The sequence below is a fragment of the Eucalyptus grandis genome, chromosome 8 (assembly GCF_016545825.1).
Source record: "Eucalyptus grandis isolate ANBG69807.140 chromosome 8, ASM1654582v1, whole genome shotgun sequence".
NCBI lineage: Eukaryota > Viridiplantae > Streptophyta > Magnoliopsida > Myrtales > Myrtaceae > Eucalyptus > Eucalyptus grandis.
In genome coordinates, this window is record NC_052619.1 from 57,632,168 (window position 1) to 57,648,118 (window position 15,951).

General features: G+C 39.1%; 2 protein-coding genes across 2 annotated transcripts; both read right to left on the bottom strand.

The window, feature by feature from the left end:
* Positions 1 to 4,620: 4,620 nt before the first annotated feature.
* On the bottom strand, positions 4,621 to 5,249 carry LOC120287385 (major strawberry allergen Fra a 1-3-like). Its single transcript, XM_039300174.1, has 2 exons — positions 5,015 to 5,249; positions 4,621 to 4,916 (listed from the first exon to the last, which is right to left on the bottom strand). Exons 1-2 carry the CDS (start codon positions 5,196 to 5,198, stop codon positions 4,621 to 4,623), a joined length of 480 nt encoding a protein of 159 aa, XP_039156108.1. The 5' UTR covers positions 5,199 to 5,249.
* A 2,435-nt stretch (positions 5,250 to 7,684) lies between these two features.
* On the bottom strand, positions 7,685 to 8,263 carry LOC104415197 (major strawberry allergen Fra a 1-3). Its single transcript, XM_010026449.3, has 2 exons — positions 8,080 to 8,263; positions 7,685 to 7,980 (listed from the first exon to the last, which is right to left on the bottom strand). Exons 1-2 carry the CDS (start codon positions 8,261 to 8,263, stop codon positions 7,685 to 7,687), a joined length of 480 nt encoding a protein of 159 aa, XP_010024751.2.
* Between the last annotated feature and the right edge of the window lie 7,688 nt (positions 8,264 to 15,951).

Consider the following 15,951-nt stretch of genomic DNA (forward strand, 5'->3'; position numbering starts at 1 on the left):
CAAGGCGAGGTCCAACGAGGCTTGCCTGGCCACCGAGAGCCTCGCCTAACCGCCGAAGGAAGCTCGGCCCGATGAGGGCCGGCGATGCTCTAGTGAGGTTGCTAGTCCTCATCCGGTCGGGTCGCCGGGCCGGTGATCGGCACTTGAAGAAGAAGAATAGGAGAGAGAAAGGAAAAAAAAAAAAAAAAGGAAAAAAAGTAAAAAAATTATTTAAAAGTTAAAAGAAAATGATTTGGAGTAGAAATTTTGAGCATGGTACCAAACACAATTCTATTCCAAAATCAGAAATTTTAGACAATTATCAAACGACTTAAAATACTTAGAAATTGTTTCTCGGAACATAATATAAAAAAAATCATTTCGATCAGAAATTATTCCCCCCCGAGCGTAATCGTTACTAAACGTGCCTTAAGCAACCACTTTTCAAACTCTTGTCGCTTTACACTATCCGCATCACCATTTGTCTAGAATATCATGAAAAGTACTTGATATAGGAAATGGAGAAAAAAAGTTAAAGACGATTGAGCTTTTAGTGCAAAGAGCTTTAATTTGGACGGGTATCGGTGCAATAAAATCGTGCGCTGAATATTTCAATCATCGACTAGTTGATATAGGTATTTAACTTTAAATTTGTAACGACCCGAGCCCCACTGTGTCATATGTCCGATTTAGACTGAGTCCTCACGGCTTTAAAACGCGTCACATAGGTTAAAGGGGCCCCAAGCTTTATAAACTAGCCCCAGACTCCCCCCTAAGCGATGTGAGACTAGAGAGAACCCCTCCCATTCCTTGGGCTGTCATACTCTCCACCCCTTAAGAGCAAAGCATCCTCACTGTGGCCCTCACACGCGGTCGAGAGTCGACTTTGATGCCATTTGTAACAACCCGAGCCCCATTGTGTAATATTGTCCACTGTGGACACTGAGTCCTCACGGCTTTAAAACGCGTCACACAGGTTAAAGGAACCCCAAGCCTTATAAACTAGCCTAAGACTCCCCCCTAAGCGATGTGGGACTAGAGAGGACCCCTCCCATTCCTTGGGCTGTCACACTATGTGATGACCCAGACCCGGGGCAGTACAGAGGGATGGACTAAGATCGCCTTGGCAGTACGCGGGTGAGGCCAAAGGCATGTCTCCCATCCCACATCGCTTAGTGGGGAGCCCTAGGCTAGTTTATAAAGGCTTAGGTTCCTTTAATCTGTATAACGCATTTTAAAGCCGTGAGAACTCAGTGTCCAAAGCGAACAATATTATACATTGGGGTCCGAGTCGTTACAAATGGTATCAGAGCCGACTCCCGACCGTGTGTGGGGGCTATAGCGATGATGTTATGCCTTAAGGCGGGGAGAATGTGACGACCTAGACCTGGGGCAGTACAGAGGGATAGACTGAGATCACTTTGGTAGTACGCGGGTGAGGCCAAGGGCATGTCTCCCGTCCCACATCACTTAGGAGGGGAGTCCTGGGTTAGTTTATAAAGGCTTAGGTCCCTTTAATCTGTATAACGCGTTTTAAAACCGTGAGGACTCAGTGTCCAAAGCGGACAATATTATACAATGGGACCCAGGTCATTACAAAATTCCTTGGCTTTTATTTCGAAACTGAAACTTATTCTAATTAGGCATGCTAACTGCCTCACATTTTGATTCCCTTTTGGTGATCTCTTGCTCATTAGTCAGTAGATTTTTATTGTTCATCCTAACAAGTAGTACCGGACCGGATAATTGATTAGATGGTTTCCTAACATATATGTCACTCATTATTTCAAGAAACGAATATCACAAATCATCAAAATTGCAAAGTAAAAATGGCAGCTACTGATGCTGGGTTTGGCAGAAATATTGCTGGTAAAGGTGGTTTTTGTGGGTGATGTTATGATGGTTTATGGAAATTGTCGTTGATGGTGGCAGCCGGGTGTAAGCGGTGGAGAGAGAGAGAAAGAGAAAACATGAGTACTTGGGCTTTGCAGGCGTGATCAACTTTGAGTAAGACGTACCTAATTTAACGTTGGGACATGGAGACTCGAATCGGTCTGGATAGAGGATCCTTCTTAATTCCAACAAAGTAATGACAGAAGTCACTTTGTTGAAAATGCTTACTAGCTTTGAGTTGGTTTTATGTTGTAGATAAACTGCTAACATAGTTAAAGTTTTGCTTGTTTAGGTGATTTATGTTAGCTTATATACTATATCACTAGTCAATTTACATAAAATTTACATAACTGTTTTTTACCACGAGAACCCCAAACTATTTCTTGTATGTGTGTTGTGATATTGAGTAATTTAACTCAAACGTTTATCAAGGAAGAAAGAAGTACTTCCTCTCTCTTTTTTCTAAATTTAGAGGCATGAGCCTAAAAGCTTGAATATCTAAGAGTTCACGGAAAATCTTGTTAATCACATACAAGTGTTTCATCTATGAAGGTGGCCCTAACCCAAAATAATGTGCACGTAATTGATAAGATTTGACCAAATAACCTCAATTTTCTTATAGGAAATCCCTTTATGTGTCAAGCCAGAGGTTTAAAGAAGATCCATTAAAAAAAAAAAAGTGGCTATTCTTAAGGTGTGTTTGGTAACCATTCGGTTTCCGAGAACAATTTCTAATCATAAATGATTCTTTTTTATTCTATTCCCGAGAACAATTTCTGAACAAAAGAACGCGTTTGGTAACTACACAAAATTTCCGATTCTAAAATAGAAAAAAGAAAATAAATACATTTAGTAACTGCATAAAATTTCTATTCCAATTCTTTTTCAATTACCTTTTCAAATGAGTGTAAATTTGATATTGAATTCTCATTGACCACTCACCAATATAATAGTCTTCTTATGAGTGAAGAAATCATATTATATTTTATTATATTTGCAATTTCAAAAGTATTTGAATTTAGAATTCTATTCCATTCTAAAATTCTATCAAAATCATAGAAATTCTAATGATTCATTATATTATGCTAAGTAATAAAAATATTAACTAATCATTTTTATTAAATAGTAAATAATAAACTATAGTATAAAATATACTAATATACCTAAAATACGTAATAAGTATAAATACTAAATAATAAATTAAAATACCAAATTAAATATGCATTCTATATAAAGCAAATATATATTTCAAAATAGAAAGAAATCAAATCATTTTTTTTTTATTTTTAGATAATTTTATTTTTTTCCTTTTATTTTTTCCTTTCTTTCTCCCCTTCTTCTTCCTCAAGGTGGCTAGTCGCTAGACTTGGGATGACCGGCGATCAACCAAACGAGGGCTAGCAACCTCCTCGGAGTATCGCTGGCCCTCAGCGAGGCTGTGCCTCGTCGGCCGAGCCTCACTAGGAGTTGGGCAAGGCTCGACCGAGCCTTGGCTAGGCAAGCGGCTTTAACCAAATCTGGCAAGGTCGAGCTCGCTCAGCCACCGGCGAGGCTCGACCTCGCCGAGCCACCGCGAGGTCGGCCTTGCCTTGGCCGAGCGACACCAACCTCATAGTGCCTCGGTGAGGTCGAGCCCTACCGATGGCTAAGCAAGGTCGAGCCTTGCCGGTGCCCGAGGGAGGCCCCGACGACGCCCACTTGGCCACCGGCGAGCTCTTTCAATCGCCGCGCCGATGGCGGTGGGCGCTGAAGAAGAAGAAAGAGGGAAGAAGAACAAGAAAAAAGAAATGAAAATAGAGAAAATAGGTGCTTGATTCTAAAATTATTCCGGAACAAATAATCAACTTTTTTTTTTTTACTTCTCACCCTGTTCCAAATCTACATCCAGAAACAAAAATATAAATTTGTTCTTGAAACAAAAATTTTACCAAACGCATTTATGTTCTAAATCTTCTTTAGAACAAAAGAACAGAACAAGCATTGTTTGGCAAGTTGCCAAACAACCCTTTAGTACTAAAAATGGGCGGTATTTTGAGAAATAATTGGCCTACAAAATTTTCCCTTGAATGTCAAAAAAAAAAAAAACAATTTGAAGGCAGTGTTAACACATCGACTTTTCGTACGGATTAAATGTCAAAGGGTCTAATCAGCATCTCTTAACTTTTTTTTTTACAAGGAACACTCTTAACAATTTTACACTTTTTCTTTTCTAGGTATTTCTTTTTCACATACTCCAACTAAGTAACACCAGAACAGTCATTTGTTTTTCTAATGCGCCCCAAATTTTTTCAGGTATGCTTTTTTGAATCCAGACGCAACTCATTCGCATCGATTTTAATAAAATTTTTAAGTTTCAAGGCCCCAAAAAATTCCAAATTCATTAGGACAAGGATATGTAGTATAACTTTTCTCTAGAGCCAGAAGGAAATTTATGATAGCATAAGCAACTGATGTATATGTAGAAGACATTCGTGTACCAATTCAACTTGAGGAATGATAACAAAGGGAGATCTGGTTGAGGGAAAAATCCAAGGTAATGCATCAATATTGAATTTCTCATCACTCTTTCAAATTTTATTCTGACATGGCCTTTCGCGGAACCAACAAATCCTTTTGAACATACAGGGACACTAGAAAGAAAAACCATTCCTCACGCAAAAGCTCCAAGCTAGAGCCAAAAAGAAACATAGAAAAAAAAATCACTCAACTTCCAGTGATTATCACTCCACAGAATTTTGAAAAGAAAATTTAAGCACAAACGGTGGGGTTTGCCAAGAGGTACTCTTCAACTGTCTTGAACAATCCCATAGCCCTATCTTTTCCCTGCTTGATGTCATCTTCCTTGAGCTCTGCACCTTCCTCAACATGATATTCACTTGTCATCTTGCAGACACATCCATCATTAGCTGATACAAACTTCACCTCATAGACAATGAACTTGATTTTGTCGAACTTGATATCGCTTTCAATCAAAGTATATTTGCAATAAAAGTTCTCAACATCAAGAGCGTCAATCTTGTGCTTCGTGTACTTGATATGAGCACCTGTTACATGAATTCACAAGAGTGAAAAGATTAATTTTGAGATTTGTGGTCTATAAATGAACTTGACATGGTAGATAAACATATATTATCCAACTTACTTTCGCCAAAGTTGGTCTGCTTAATGCTGCCAACTCCACCATCTCCCTCAATGAATTCAACGCTCTTGATGCCTCCAGGGACAATCTTTGGAATGATGTTGTGTGAGTCAAGGACCAAAGCCTTGAACATTCTCGATGGAGCAACAACAGATGCGAACTCTTGAGAGTAAGTGATGACACCCATGTTTGCTTGTAAGAAGCAAATAGAAATGAATTCAACTAGGAAATGGAAGGATTTGGTGTTATTGCTATTAAAGAAGCTTGAGCTGATGAAGATAGTGAAGAGAATTACTTGGTATTTATAGGCAAGTTGAGAGTTCAGCAGCCTATCATCATTCAATGTTCAGAGCACTCCGAATTGGACCATTCGTCCTTGCTTTAAGCGTTTCTTGATTTCTTATTGAGCGGAGCCACCGTTCATCTAGAAGATGAAGAAGAAAGACTTCATTTTTCAAACACGATGAAAATCAACCTTGTATTATAAGTTATTATGTTATGATCTTCTTATAACCTTGTTAACATAGAAGATGCCCAGTTTGTTATGTAGGAATTCAAAGATATTCATCATCATAACTACTACATTCTCAAGCAACAATTCTCGTGATTAAATAGGACAGCAAATATTATACTGTTGTAGTACATGAAGTCCTTACGTAATATTGCCTAAGGCACTACTGGATTAATAAAACTATTGAAGATTGTAAACGATGAACAACGAAATTGGTCAACTTCCAAATCACCCCTTTCGAATATTAAGATGTAGATCAGAAGTGTCTTTTGAATGACAAAGACTAATGCAACTATGCATGACTTCATAATTTTGTGGATTAGTCTTTTTCTAGATAACACCAAAAATGGTCTCAAGCAGGCAAGAGTCTCGCTTATCGGTGGTGGCCAGCTGGGTGTTGCGACTCAATCCCATTCACACGGGTCGAGCCCCAGAAGAAATACCTGTGTGATGATGGCTTCCTTATACATCATTGAACATAGTCTGGTCGGATCTGGTATGGGTTTAGTTTATCCTCAAACCACATATCTACTAGAGGGTTCCTCCACTGATATCACTATAACAACTAACATCTCACCCGGATCCCCGAAGGCCAAGAGCTTAAACAATATTCCAAATAATTGTGTAAGATGTTGACTGTTTGAGGTATGTTAACTTATATATCAATCAATAGGGTATTTCTCGTCAGGTAATTACAGAACTGTATATGAGATTTTCACTTCATACGACTCCGGATTTGGAATGTCACAAGAGATCTCTCGAATGCATTATATTGCTCCAGCTAAATGTGGCACCAAAGTTCCTCTGTGAAAGGCAATTTAGCTCAAAATATTCGCATCAAGGATAGGACACGGAACTTGTAATTCTATTTTAGTTATAATGACCTCGCTTACTTGTTGTGAAGAGTTTGTGGTTGTAGTATTTTATTTTTTATTGGACATTGTTAACGAATACTTCCGTACTAATTACGCATACTAAATTTGGAATAATTCAATTATCAAAACGCTAATTGCAAATGACACAAGAATAGTCGGAGCACGAGAAAATGTAAAACTTGTGGGATTGGTTATTCAATAAGTGCTCTAGGAACACTTATTAACAAAATTCTTTTTCATATGTATATACCACTATATAACATAATCATAATCTCATATATCAATAATCATCTAGAGTCCATATGGTACAATCATGGCTGATTTGTAATTCTGTCGGGTTGTATTGCAGTTATGCTGCTAAGTGCTACAAGTCATGTGCTTAAAAATATGTGTTTTAAAGTTCCAGTACCTCAAAATCGGGTGACACAACTTCCTAAAAACTGTTGTAACTATGGAGTTGTTGTTAGAGCTGAGCAAATCGCTCGGTGGCTCGAGAACCCAAACCAAACCGGCCAAATTTTTCAAGCTCTTATAGGCCTGGGCCGGGTCACCGGGGTTGAAATAAGTATTTAATATGGTCCATTTGGTCTTTTAGGATTCAAGGTACATGATGGAAAATTCTGGGGTTACATTTGGTAGTCGGAATAAAATTAAGGATATAATATAACAAAATCCCTAAATTTCTTACTCTATCCTATCTAGTCTTATCATTGCTAGAAATTTTTTCAAATTTCTTGTGAAAGTCTTTTCTTGATGTCAAGAAACAATTTGAAGGCAGTGTTAACACCCCATTTTGTTCCGTGGATATTGTCAAAATACCAAATCAGCATCTCTAAAATGTATTATAAGGAACTTTTATCACTCTCTCCGACAAAGTGACACCAAAACAGAGTGCTCTGTTTTTCTTATGCGCTCCAAATTCTTTTGCCTGCCTTTCGGCTCACATGCTATGCTTTTCGGAAGCCACAAGCATTAGCATCAATGCCGTTAAGTTTCCAAGTTTTCAGGTCCCGAAAATTTGCAAAGTTATTGGGGTGGGAAGTGAAGTCATAGTAAGTGAAAATAACTGTTTGATAATGCATCAATCATTGAATTGCTCATTGCTTTTTGAAGTTTTATTCTGACATGACCTTACACGTAACCAACAAATCCTTTTGAACATACAAATACCTAGAAGAACCATTGCTCAAGCAAAAGCTCCATGCTAGAGCCAAACAGACACCAAAAAAAAAAACAAATCACTCTGAGCTCCGGGATTATCGCTCCAAAGGATTTTGAAAAGACAATTTAAGCACAAACAACGGGGTTCGCCAAGAGGTACTCTTCAACTGTCTTGAACAATCCCATAGCCCTATCTTTTCCCTGCTTGATGTCATCTTCCTTGAGCTCTGCACCTTCCTCAACATGATATTCACTTGTCATCTTGCAGACACATCCATCATTAGCTGATGCAAACTTCACCTCATAGACAATGAACTTGATTTTGTCGAACTTGATATCGCTTTCAATCAAAGTATATTTGCAATAAAAGTTCTCAACATCAAGAGCGTCAATCTTGTGCTTCGTGTACTTGATATGAGCACCTATTACATGAATTCACAAGAGTAAGAAAGATTAATTTTGAGTTTTGTGGTCTATAAATGAACTTGACATGATAGATAAACATATATTATCCAACTTACTTTCGCCAAAGTTGGTCTGCTTAATGCTACCAACTGCACCATCTCCCTCAATGAACTCGATGCTCTTGATGCCCCCGGGGACAATCTTTGGAATGATGTTGTGTGAGTCAAGGATCAAAGCCTTGAACATTCTTGATGGAGCAACGGCACATGTGAATTCTTGAGAGTAAGTGACAACACCCATGTTTGCCCTATAAGAAGCAACAAGGAATGAACTCAAGTAGGAAATGGAGGGGATTGGTGTGATTGCTATTGAAGAAGGCTTGGGCTGATGAAGATAGTAAAGAGAATTGCTTGATATTTATAGGCAAGTTGATAATTCTGCAGTCCATCATCATTGAAAGTTCAAAGCACCCCGAATTGGACCATTTGGCCTTGCTTGATTGTTTCTTCATTTATTATCGGGCGGATCACCCGTTATCAAGAAAATGAAGAAGGAAGACTTCCTTTTCCAAACACGAGGAATCTAAACAATAGAATAGGTTACACTTTAATATCTTTATCTACAATTCATAATATAAGTTATTATATTCTAATCTTCTTCTGCCCAGTTTGTTTTGTATGAATCTAAGCATATATAGAGTAATTCAACCTTTATAAAATTGTAGATGATGAACAACGAAATTGTTCGACTTTCTAAAAGCATCACATTCGATTGGTAAGATATCAATGAGAAATGCATAAGATTTTAAATTTTGAATGAAAAACACTAATATTATTGTGCAGGTTTGACATATATGTCGTTCACAATATACAAGCATCGAAAAATTGCACCAGATAGTCCAAAAGGATTGGCCAAATATACAATCAAATACTAAACATTTCAAATCGTGCAATTAAATCTTAAATGTTGTTTATCAAGTGCAATTTGGTCTTTTTGGTGAGGTTGTGGTCATTATTTGAAAATATGGCACGCTAGAACTCAATGTAGCATTTGTAAAATTCGTTTTGTAGAAAAGAATGGGGTTGATTCCATCTTACCATATAGAAACTGTGAAATATCAAAATTTTCCGTACTAAGGTCGTCTATGACTAAGTATGCCTCATTTGCAGGCTATTATATTTTCAATTTTTTTGACTTTACTCAATCTCTCAGAAAGTCATTGTATAAGTTTTTTCATCTAGAAGTAGGACCAGTCCAAAGTGGAGTGCTACGAAAATATTGAACTTGAATTCTTTGTCAGCAAAAACAACTAAATCATTACACACACATTCCTGGAATCTATATATACCCATTCGTTGTCGCTCAACATCTTCGCAGCAAACTCAACAGTCTTCTTCTCCCTTCAAGCAAGTCTTTTACACCTTGCTACTTCATTTTCAGATCTTTACTCAGAAACAAACATGGGCGTCACGACCTTTATCAAGAATTCACAACTCCAATTGCTCCTCAAGAATGCTCAAGGCTTTGATTCTTGATTCCCACAATCTCATCCCCAAGATTGTCCCCCAAAGCATCAAGAGCATTGAATTCATTGAAAGAGATGGAGAAGTCGGAAGCATTAACCAAACTAACTTTGCTGAAGGTTCACGATGTCCTTAATAAGTGATGCGCATATACTCTCGTATTCACCCTTCTTATTGAATCCTATTGTAGTGATTCTAAGGGAGAGCATGATCCTAAACTTAGCTGGGGGAGAATTTTTCACAAAATAAGTCGCCAAATTGAAACGCTTGCTTAGAATCACCACAATAGGAATAAGTAAGAAGAATGAATCTGAGTACATGCATCACTAATTAATGATACATACCTTCGGTGAAGTTAGTCTGGTTGATGCTTCCAACTCCTCCATCTATTTCAATGAACTCAATGCTCTTAATGCCCTAAGGGGCATTTGGGGATGAGCTTTTGTGAATCCAGAATCAAAGCCCTGAACATTCTTGATAGAGAAATTGGGGTTGTGAATCTTAGATGAAGGCAGTGAGGCTCATGTTAAAAGCAGTTGTTTTTTATTTTTATTTTTTTGGATAATGGAATCTATTGATGTTTTAAATGAATTATGTAACCTATCTAATTCATTTTCAAAAGCCATGTTTCGAACCTCATTCTGAAGACAACACATAATTAGCTACTTCTGAAATTATAAGAAACTTCTTCACTTTTTCTTGTTTGAAAAATTAAGTGGTTAAGCTCCTGTTCGATTTGGAGAAAGGGAATTCATGCCCCATACAAGAAACACATCCGTAGGTTTACTTACCAATAGGCCCTTATTGGTAAGCTCCTGTTCCCGGCTATGATATTATTTGTCTAGTATCGCATTAAAATATGTTTTTATGTGATATGCATTGAGGTAGAACCAGATTCTAGACCATTCAAAATTGAAAATGATGGGATACAACGCGAATAGTCACCTTCCACATTATAGCATTAAATATTGGGATGGATAAGAAATGTGATTTTTCAAGGCATGTCTAGATTGACTTTCACTTAATTAATCTTTGCCCTGCAGACCATTTGACTTGTTTATACCTAAAAAATTTAAAACTTTCACAACATATAAATGGGAAAATGGCATCAGTAGTCCCAAAAAGTATGCCAAACACGAAACCAAATCTTAAACAATTGAATTTATGCAATAAATTTCTTTTTCCTTTTTTTTTACAGGATGTAGTTTGGTCCTTCTGATGAGGTAAACGGTCAAATTCGATGATCTTGCACGCAAGAATGTATCGTCGTATTTTAAACTACTTGTTAGCATACGTGGCACCACATCAGAAAATATATCAAACATATAAAAAATTAAATTAAAAATGAAAAAAAAAGTTTGGAGAAAACAAAAATCTTAAAAATAAACTAGATCAAGTCAGAGAGAGTGGAGGCATCATGGACGAGCGTTCCATCTCCACGGCGCCGACAAGCGTCGGGATATTTTTCAATATTCAGATAATACGACGAATTTTTGGCACGAAAATAAAACGTGCATTTTATTTATAATCCATATGACATACCTAGAGGGCAACTGGAACTTATGATGATTCACTCTTGTTGGATACACCAATTGTCGAGGCGGCTGACGATAGTTTGTGGGCGACGGTGGCTGGCCCTAAACAGCCACCAGTTCAAAGATGAAAATTCTCAGTTGGAACTGTCAGGGTTTGGGCAATCCCCTGACAGTCCAAGCATTAAAAGCCCTAATGGCTAAAGAAAAGCCTGACTTGTTATTTTTTATGGAAACGAAGAATGGTGACGAAGTTCTTCTTCGCCAGAAACGTTCCTTACATTTTGTTCATCACCAATTGTTCAGCCCAGCTTGGCTCGCAGTGGCTTAGCCCTTTTTTGGAATGCTGGATTCACGTTGATAGACTTCTCCTCCAATCCTCATCTTTTTTACTTTATTTGCCTGGATACCTCAGAGGACAGATAAATGTGGATTACTTGTCTTCATGCACCTGCAGTTGTACAAGACCGTCAACATCTTTGGCAGACTCTGCGACAGTTTGGAAGTTATAATGTCTTACCTTGGGTGTGCCTCGGTGATTTTAATGAAATTCTTCACCGTTGGGAGAAAATGGGATCTCGGCCTGCTGACTCTTATTGTCTATCTTCTTTTTGAGATGTCCTTAACGATTGCTGCTTGATGGATCTCCCTTCTCATGGCTGTGCTTTCACTTGGTCCAATAACCGAGATGGGGATGCCTTAGTGAAGGAACGGCTTGATCGAGCTGTATGCACAATTGAGTGGCGTGTCACTTTCCCCAATGCTCAAGTACTTGCTCTCCCTGCAGTAGGATCAGATCACAGTCCACTTGTATTAGATACAAAACCCTGCTCGGGTCGACGAAAGAAGCATTTTACCTTTGAAGCTTTCTAGACTCAGGATCTTGGCTGTCGCTTAGTAGTTGAAACCTCTTGGCACTCTGCTTCGAGGCAGGACTCTCCTCTCCCAGCCAAGCTTTGCGCGGTTGCTGCAGCCTTATCCACTTGGAGCCGCAAGAATTTCTCTCATAACAGGCAACATGCATTGGAATTAGAGCACCAACAAATTTTGACAAATCAGCACCCTACTTAATTGAATCAATCGCGGCAACAAATTTTAAAAACAGAACTTCAGAAAGTATGGCAGCAGGAAGAGCAATTTTGGGCGATGCGATCTCGGATAAACTAGTTAAAGTGGGAAGATCGCAATACTAGATTTTTTCATGCCACAACAATTTAAAGAAGAGAACGTAATCATATTACCGTATTGTGGGATGAATATCAGCAATGGGTTCGGGATCCTGGAAAGCTTAAAGAAATGACCACTACTTATTTCTCACAGCTCTATACTACTTCAGGCCCTCGCTATTATGCACAGATTTTACAACAGTGTCCACAAGTGGTTAATGCAGAAATGAATGCAACACTCCTCGCACAGCCCACACTTGAAGAAGTTAAAGAGGCTACATTTCAATTAGGTGCTTCAAAAGCACTAGGCCCGGATGGTATAAATGGAATATTTTATCAATCTCATTGGGAAGTTCTTAAAGTGGACATTTACAGAGCAGTTCAGCAATTTTTTAATTCGGGATCATTACCTTTAGCTTTAAATCGAACTGCTATCACTTTGATCCCCAAAACCCCAAACCTTAAAGCTTGGATCGATCGTCCTATTAGCTTGTGCAACTATGCCTATAAGATTTACTCTGAAGTGCTTGCAAATAGGTTAAAACCCCTGCTGCCTACGTTAATTACTAAGGAACAAAGTGCTTTTGTTGCCGAAAGACAGATTCAAGACAATGTTCTCATAGTACAGGAAGTCATTCATCAGCTTAAGACCAGAAAAAGGAAGCGTCATTTTAAAGTGGTTCTTAAATTAGATATGCAGAAAGCGTATGACTGTGTCGAATGAGATTTTCTTCAAGATTATTTACTTCGATTAGGCTTTCATTCTCATTGGGTCCACCTAATTATGCAGTGCATCTCAACAACATCTTTGTCTGTCAAAATGAATGGTGAGTATTTACGGAGTTTTCATCCCACCCGAGGGCTTTGACAGGGTGATCCTTTATCCCCTTACTTGTTTATTCTTATAGCCAATCTCTTATCCTTCCTAATCAGGAATGCTATGGCCATGGGCATTCTTAAAGGCATTAAGTTGAATCACTGGTGTCCTACTTTATCACATTTATTTTGCTGATGATGTTGTGTTCTTTCTTGATGGTACCTTGCTGGAGTGTCAGAATCTATCTAATATTTTAAACTAGTATTGTCTAGCTACTGGACAGACTATCAATCGAAACAAATCTAGCATTTTCTTCAGTCCATCTTGTCCTATGTCTCTCCAGGAAAATTTGGCTTCTGAATTAAAGGTACCTACTTTACAGCGATGTGGGAAGTATTTAGGGATACCTACTGATTGGGGAAGATCTAAATGAGATATGTTTTCTTGGCTATTGAGTAGAGTTCAATCAAAATTAGAAGGGTGGAAGGAGAAACTAATATCTAAGGGAGGGAAGGAAGTTCTCGCTAAGACCGTGATTCAATCTATTCCGCAATATGCCATGTCTGTTTTTTAGATTCCTATTTCATTATGCAAAGTTATTGAAAAGCGAATGGCTAAGTTTTGGTGGAGCAATGATACAAGTAAGTCTGGAATACATTGGCAGAGTTGGAGAGTACTACAGAACCGAAAGGAAGTAGGGGGTTTGGGCTTCAGAGATTTGGTTAGTTTTAATCAAGCCATGCTTGGCAAGCAAGCATGGCGTCTTATTCATCAACCTTTATCTTTATGGGGCAAGTTTTTCAGAGATTTATATTTTCATTCCTCCACTTTTTTAAAGCTATCAAGGGCTCTCACCCATCATGGGGCTGGCAGAGTCTCTTGAGCGGGAGGGATGCTATTTTACCCAGTGCTTGTAGGGGATGGAAAATGCATCAACATTAGAGAAGACAGATGGCTACCTATGGGTATTCTAGGTGGATCGAAAGCCCCAGAAGAACCTCTTCTAGTAGCTGATCTTGTTGATCAGTCTACCAACTCATGGAACATAGAGTTAATGCATAAAATTTTCGACTTGCCCATCATTCAACAGATCACAGACATCCAAATCAGACCTAACTTCACTACAGATGCACTCATATGGACAGCTACTAAACAGGGCACATTTACGGTCAAATCAGCATATCATGCAATCACTCAGACAACATCAAGTATTCCAAATTCTGGTGCTTCTATATCGTATCAAATTCCTACCTGGCTTTGGCGCAACCTTTGGAAGATGCCTGCAACTCCCAAGATCCGTAACTTTCTCTGGTCCATTTGCAGCAACTCCTTGGCGATGAGAGATAACCTGCATCGAAGACATATTATAGAAAGCCCCTGCTGCTCATTATGTAAAAAACAAGTTCCAGAAACTTTAGAACATCTGTTCTTACTCTGTTCGTGGACTCATCGGGTGTGGACACACTCCCAGATCGGGATCTCAATCATCCCCAACAATATTCAGCGTCTGGACTCATGGATTGTGGCCACGGTAGGAGATGGAAATAGATTATCTCGACTGGCGCTTATCTCTAACGTTCTGTGGCAGATCTAGCGAGCCTGGAACGGCTTCCTTTTCAAAGGAACTTTTCCCGATCCAGTTCAGGTTGCAGAAGCGGCACTGACTCACACCCAGGTAGATCGGTTGTCTATGGCCTCCTGCACGCAACAAGAGATCTCCGTCAAAAAGAAGACTCATCTCTTGCATCCCCCAGATCCCGGGGTTCTCAAGGTTAATATCGACGGATCGTATCAACAGGGAAGCACTCACGGTAATATAGCTTGTATTTGCAAGGATCACCGGGGCCGACTTACATATGGTTTCTCCACAGGTGTTGCTGCGGTCTCTGCTATGCAGGTCGAGATCCAAGCCCTGTCCTTCTCGCTTCGACATCTTCTGCAACATGGGCTCCAAAATGCAAAGCTCCTCGTCGAATCTGATAATCTCACCCTGGTGGAAACGTTGAATCGCCGGATATCGCCGCCATGGACGGATCGTGCTCTCTTCTCCGAGGCAGCCTTCCCCTGTTAACCCTATTCTCCAATCTATCGCTAGGGTTCTCACAAAGGGAAGCAAATGCGGCAGCCGACTGGACCTGCAAGGCCCATAATAGTACTTCGCATGACTTGTAATTAGGCCCTTCTTATGCCCCTCCTCTCTTGAACCTGTTATGCGCGGATGCTATAGCAGCAGGTTGTATGGGTTACTCGTATTAATATAATATGGGTTCCGTTCAAAAAAAAAAATGCACACAAATATACTTTCAAGTAAAAACATTAAAATAATCGCAAGAAGCAAGCGCGAGGAAACAAAACAAAAGTGTGGGAGCAAAGAGTCACTAACTCGGTCGATGGGAAAGAATATAAGATGTAGCCGTCAAGTGGCGGGATTGAGGATTTCAAGAGTTTTAACCATTTATAGATGAGTGTTACCGAATAATAGGAGGCACAAAAGGCAATTTTTAATTCTTGGTAGCTGTTTATGTAACCAAATGTTTTAGATTATCGAGAGTCAAAGAGAATTCTTTGTAAAAAAATTGCCAATCTATCCAAACCTGCGTGTTCATCTTTAGGTGATGCCACCCATCTTTGCCTCGAAACGAACTCAAGTAGGAAATGGAAGGATCTGCTTTGGCGTGATAGAAGAAGGCTTTAGCTGATGAAGATGACGAAGAGAAATCCGTAGTACTTACGATCATGCAAGTCCAAAGTTCAGTACTCCATCATCATCATTCAAAGTACAAAGCACTCCCAATTGGACCGGGCCGAACTACTTTCAAGCCTTTCTTGTTTTCTTATTGGGCGGAGCCAATCCCGAAGGTTAGGAAAGGACAAATCACGATCAAAAGCTCTTTGTCTGGCCCCGATTTGCCTGGATACGATCTTTCTCGTGAAGAAAATTGAATTTTCA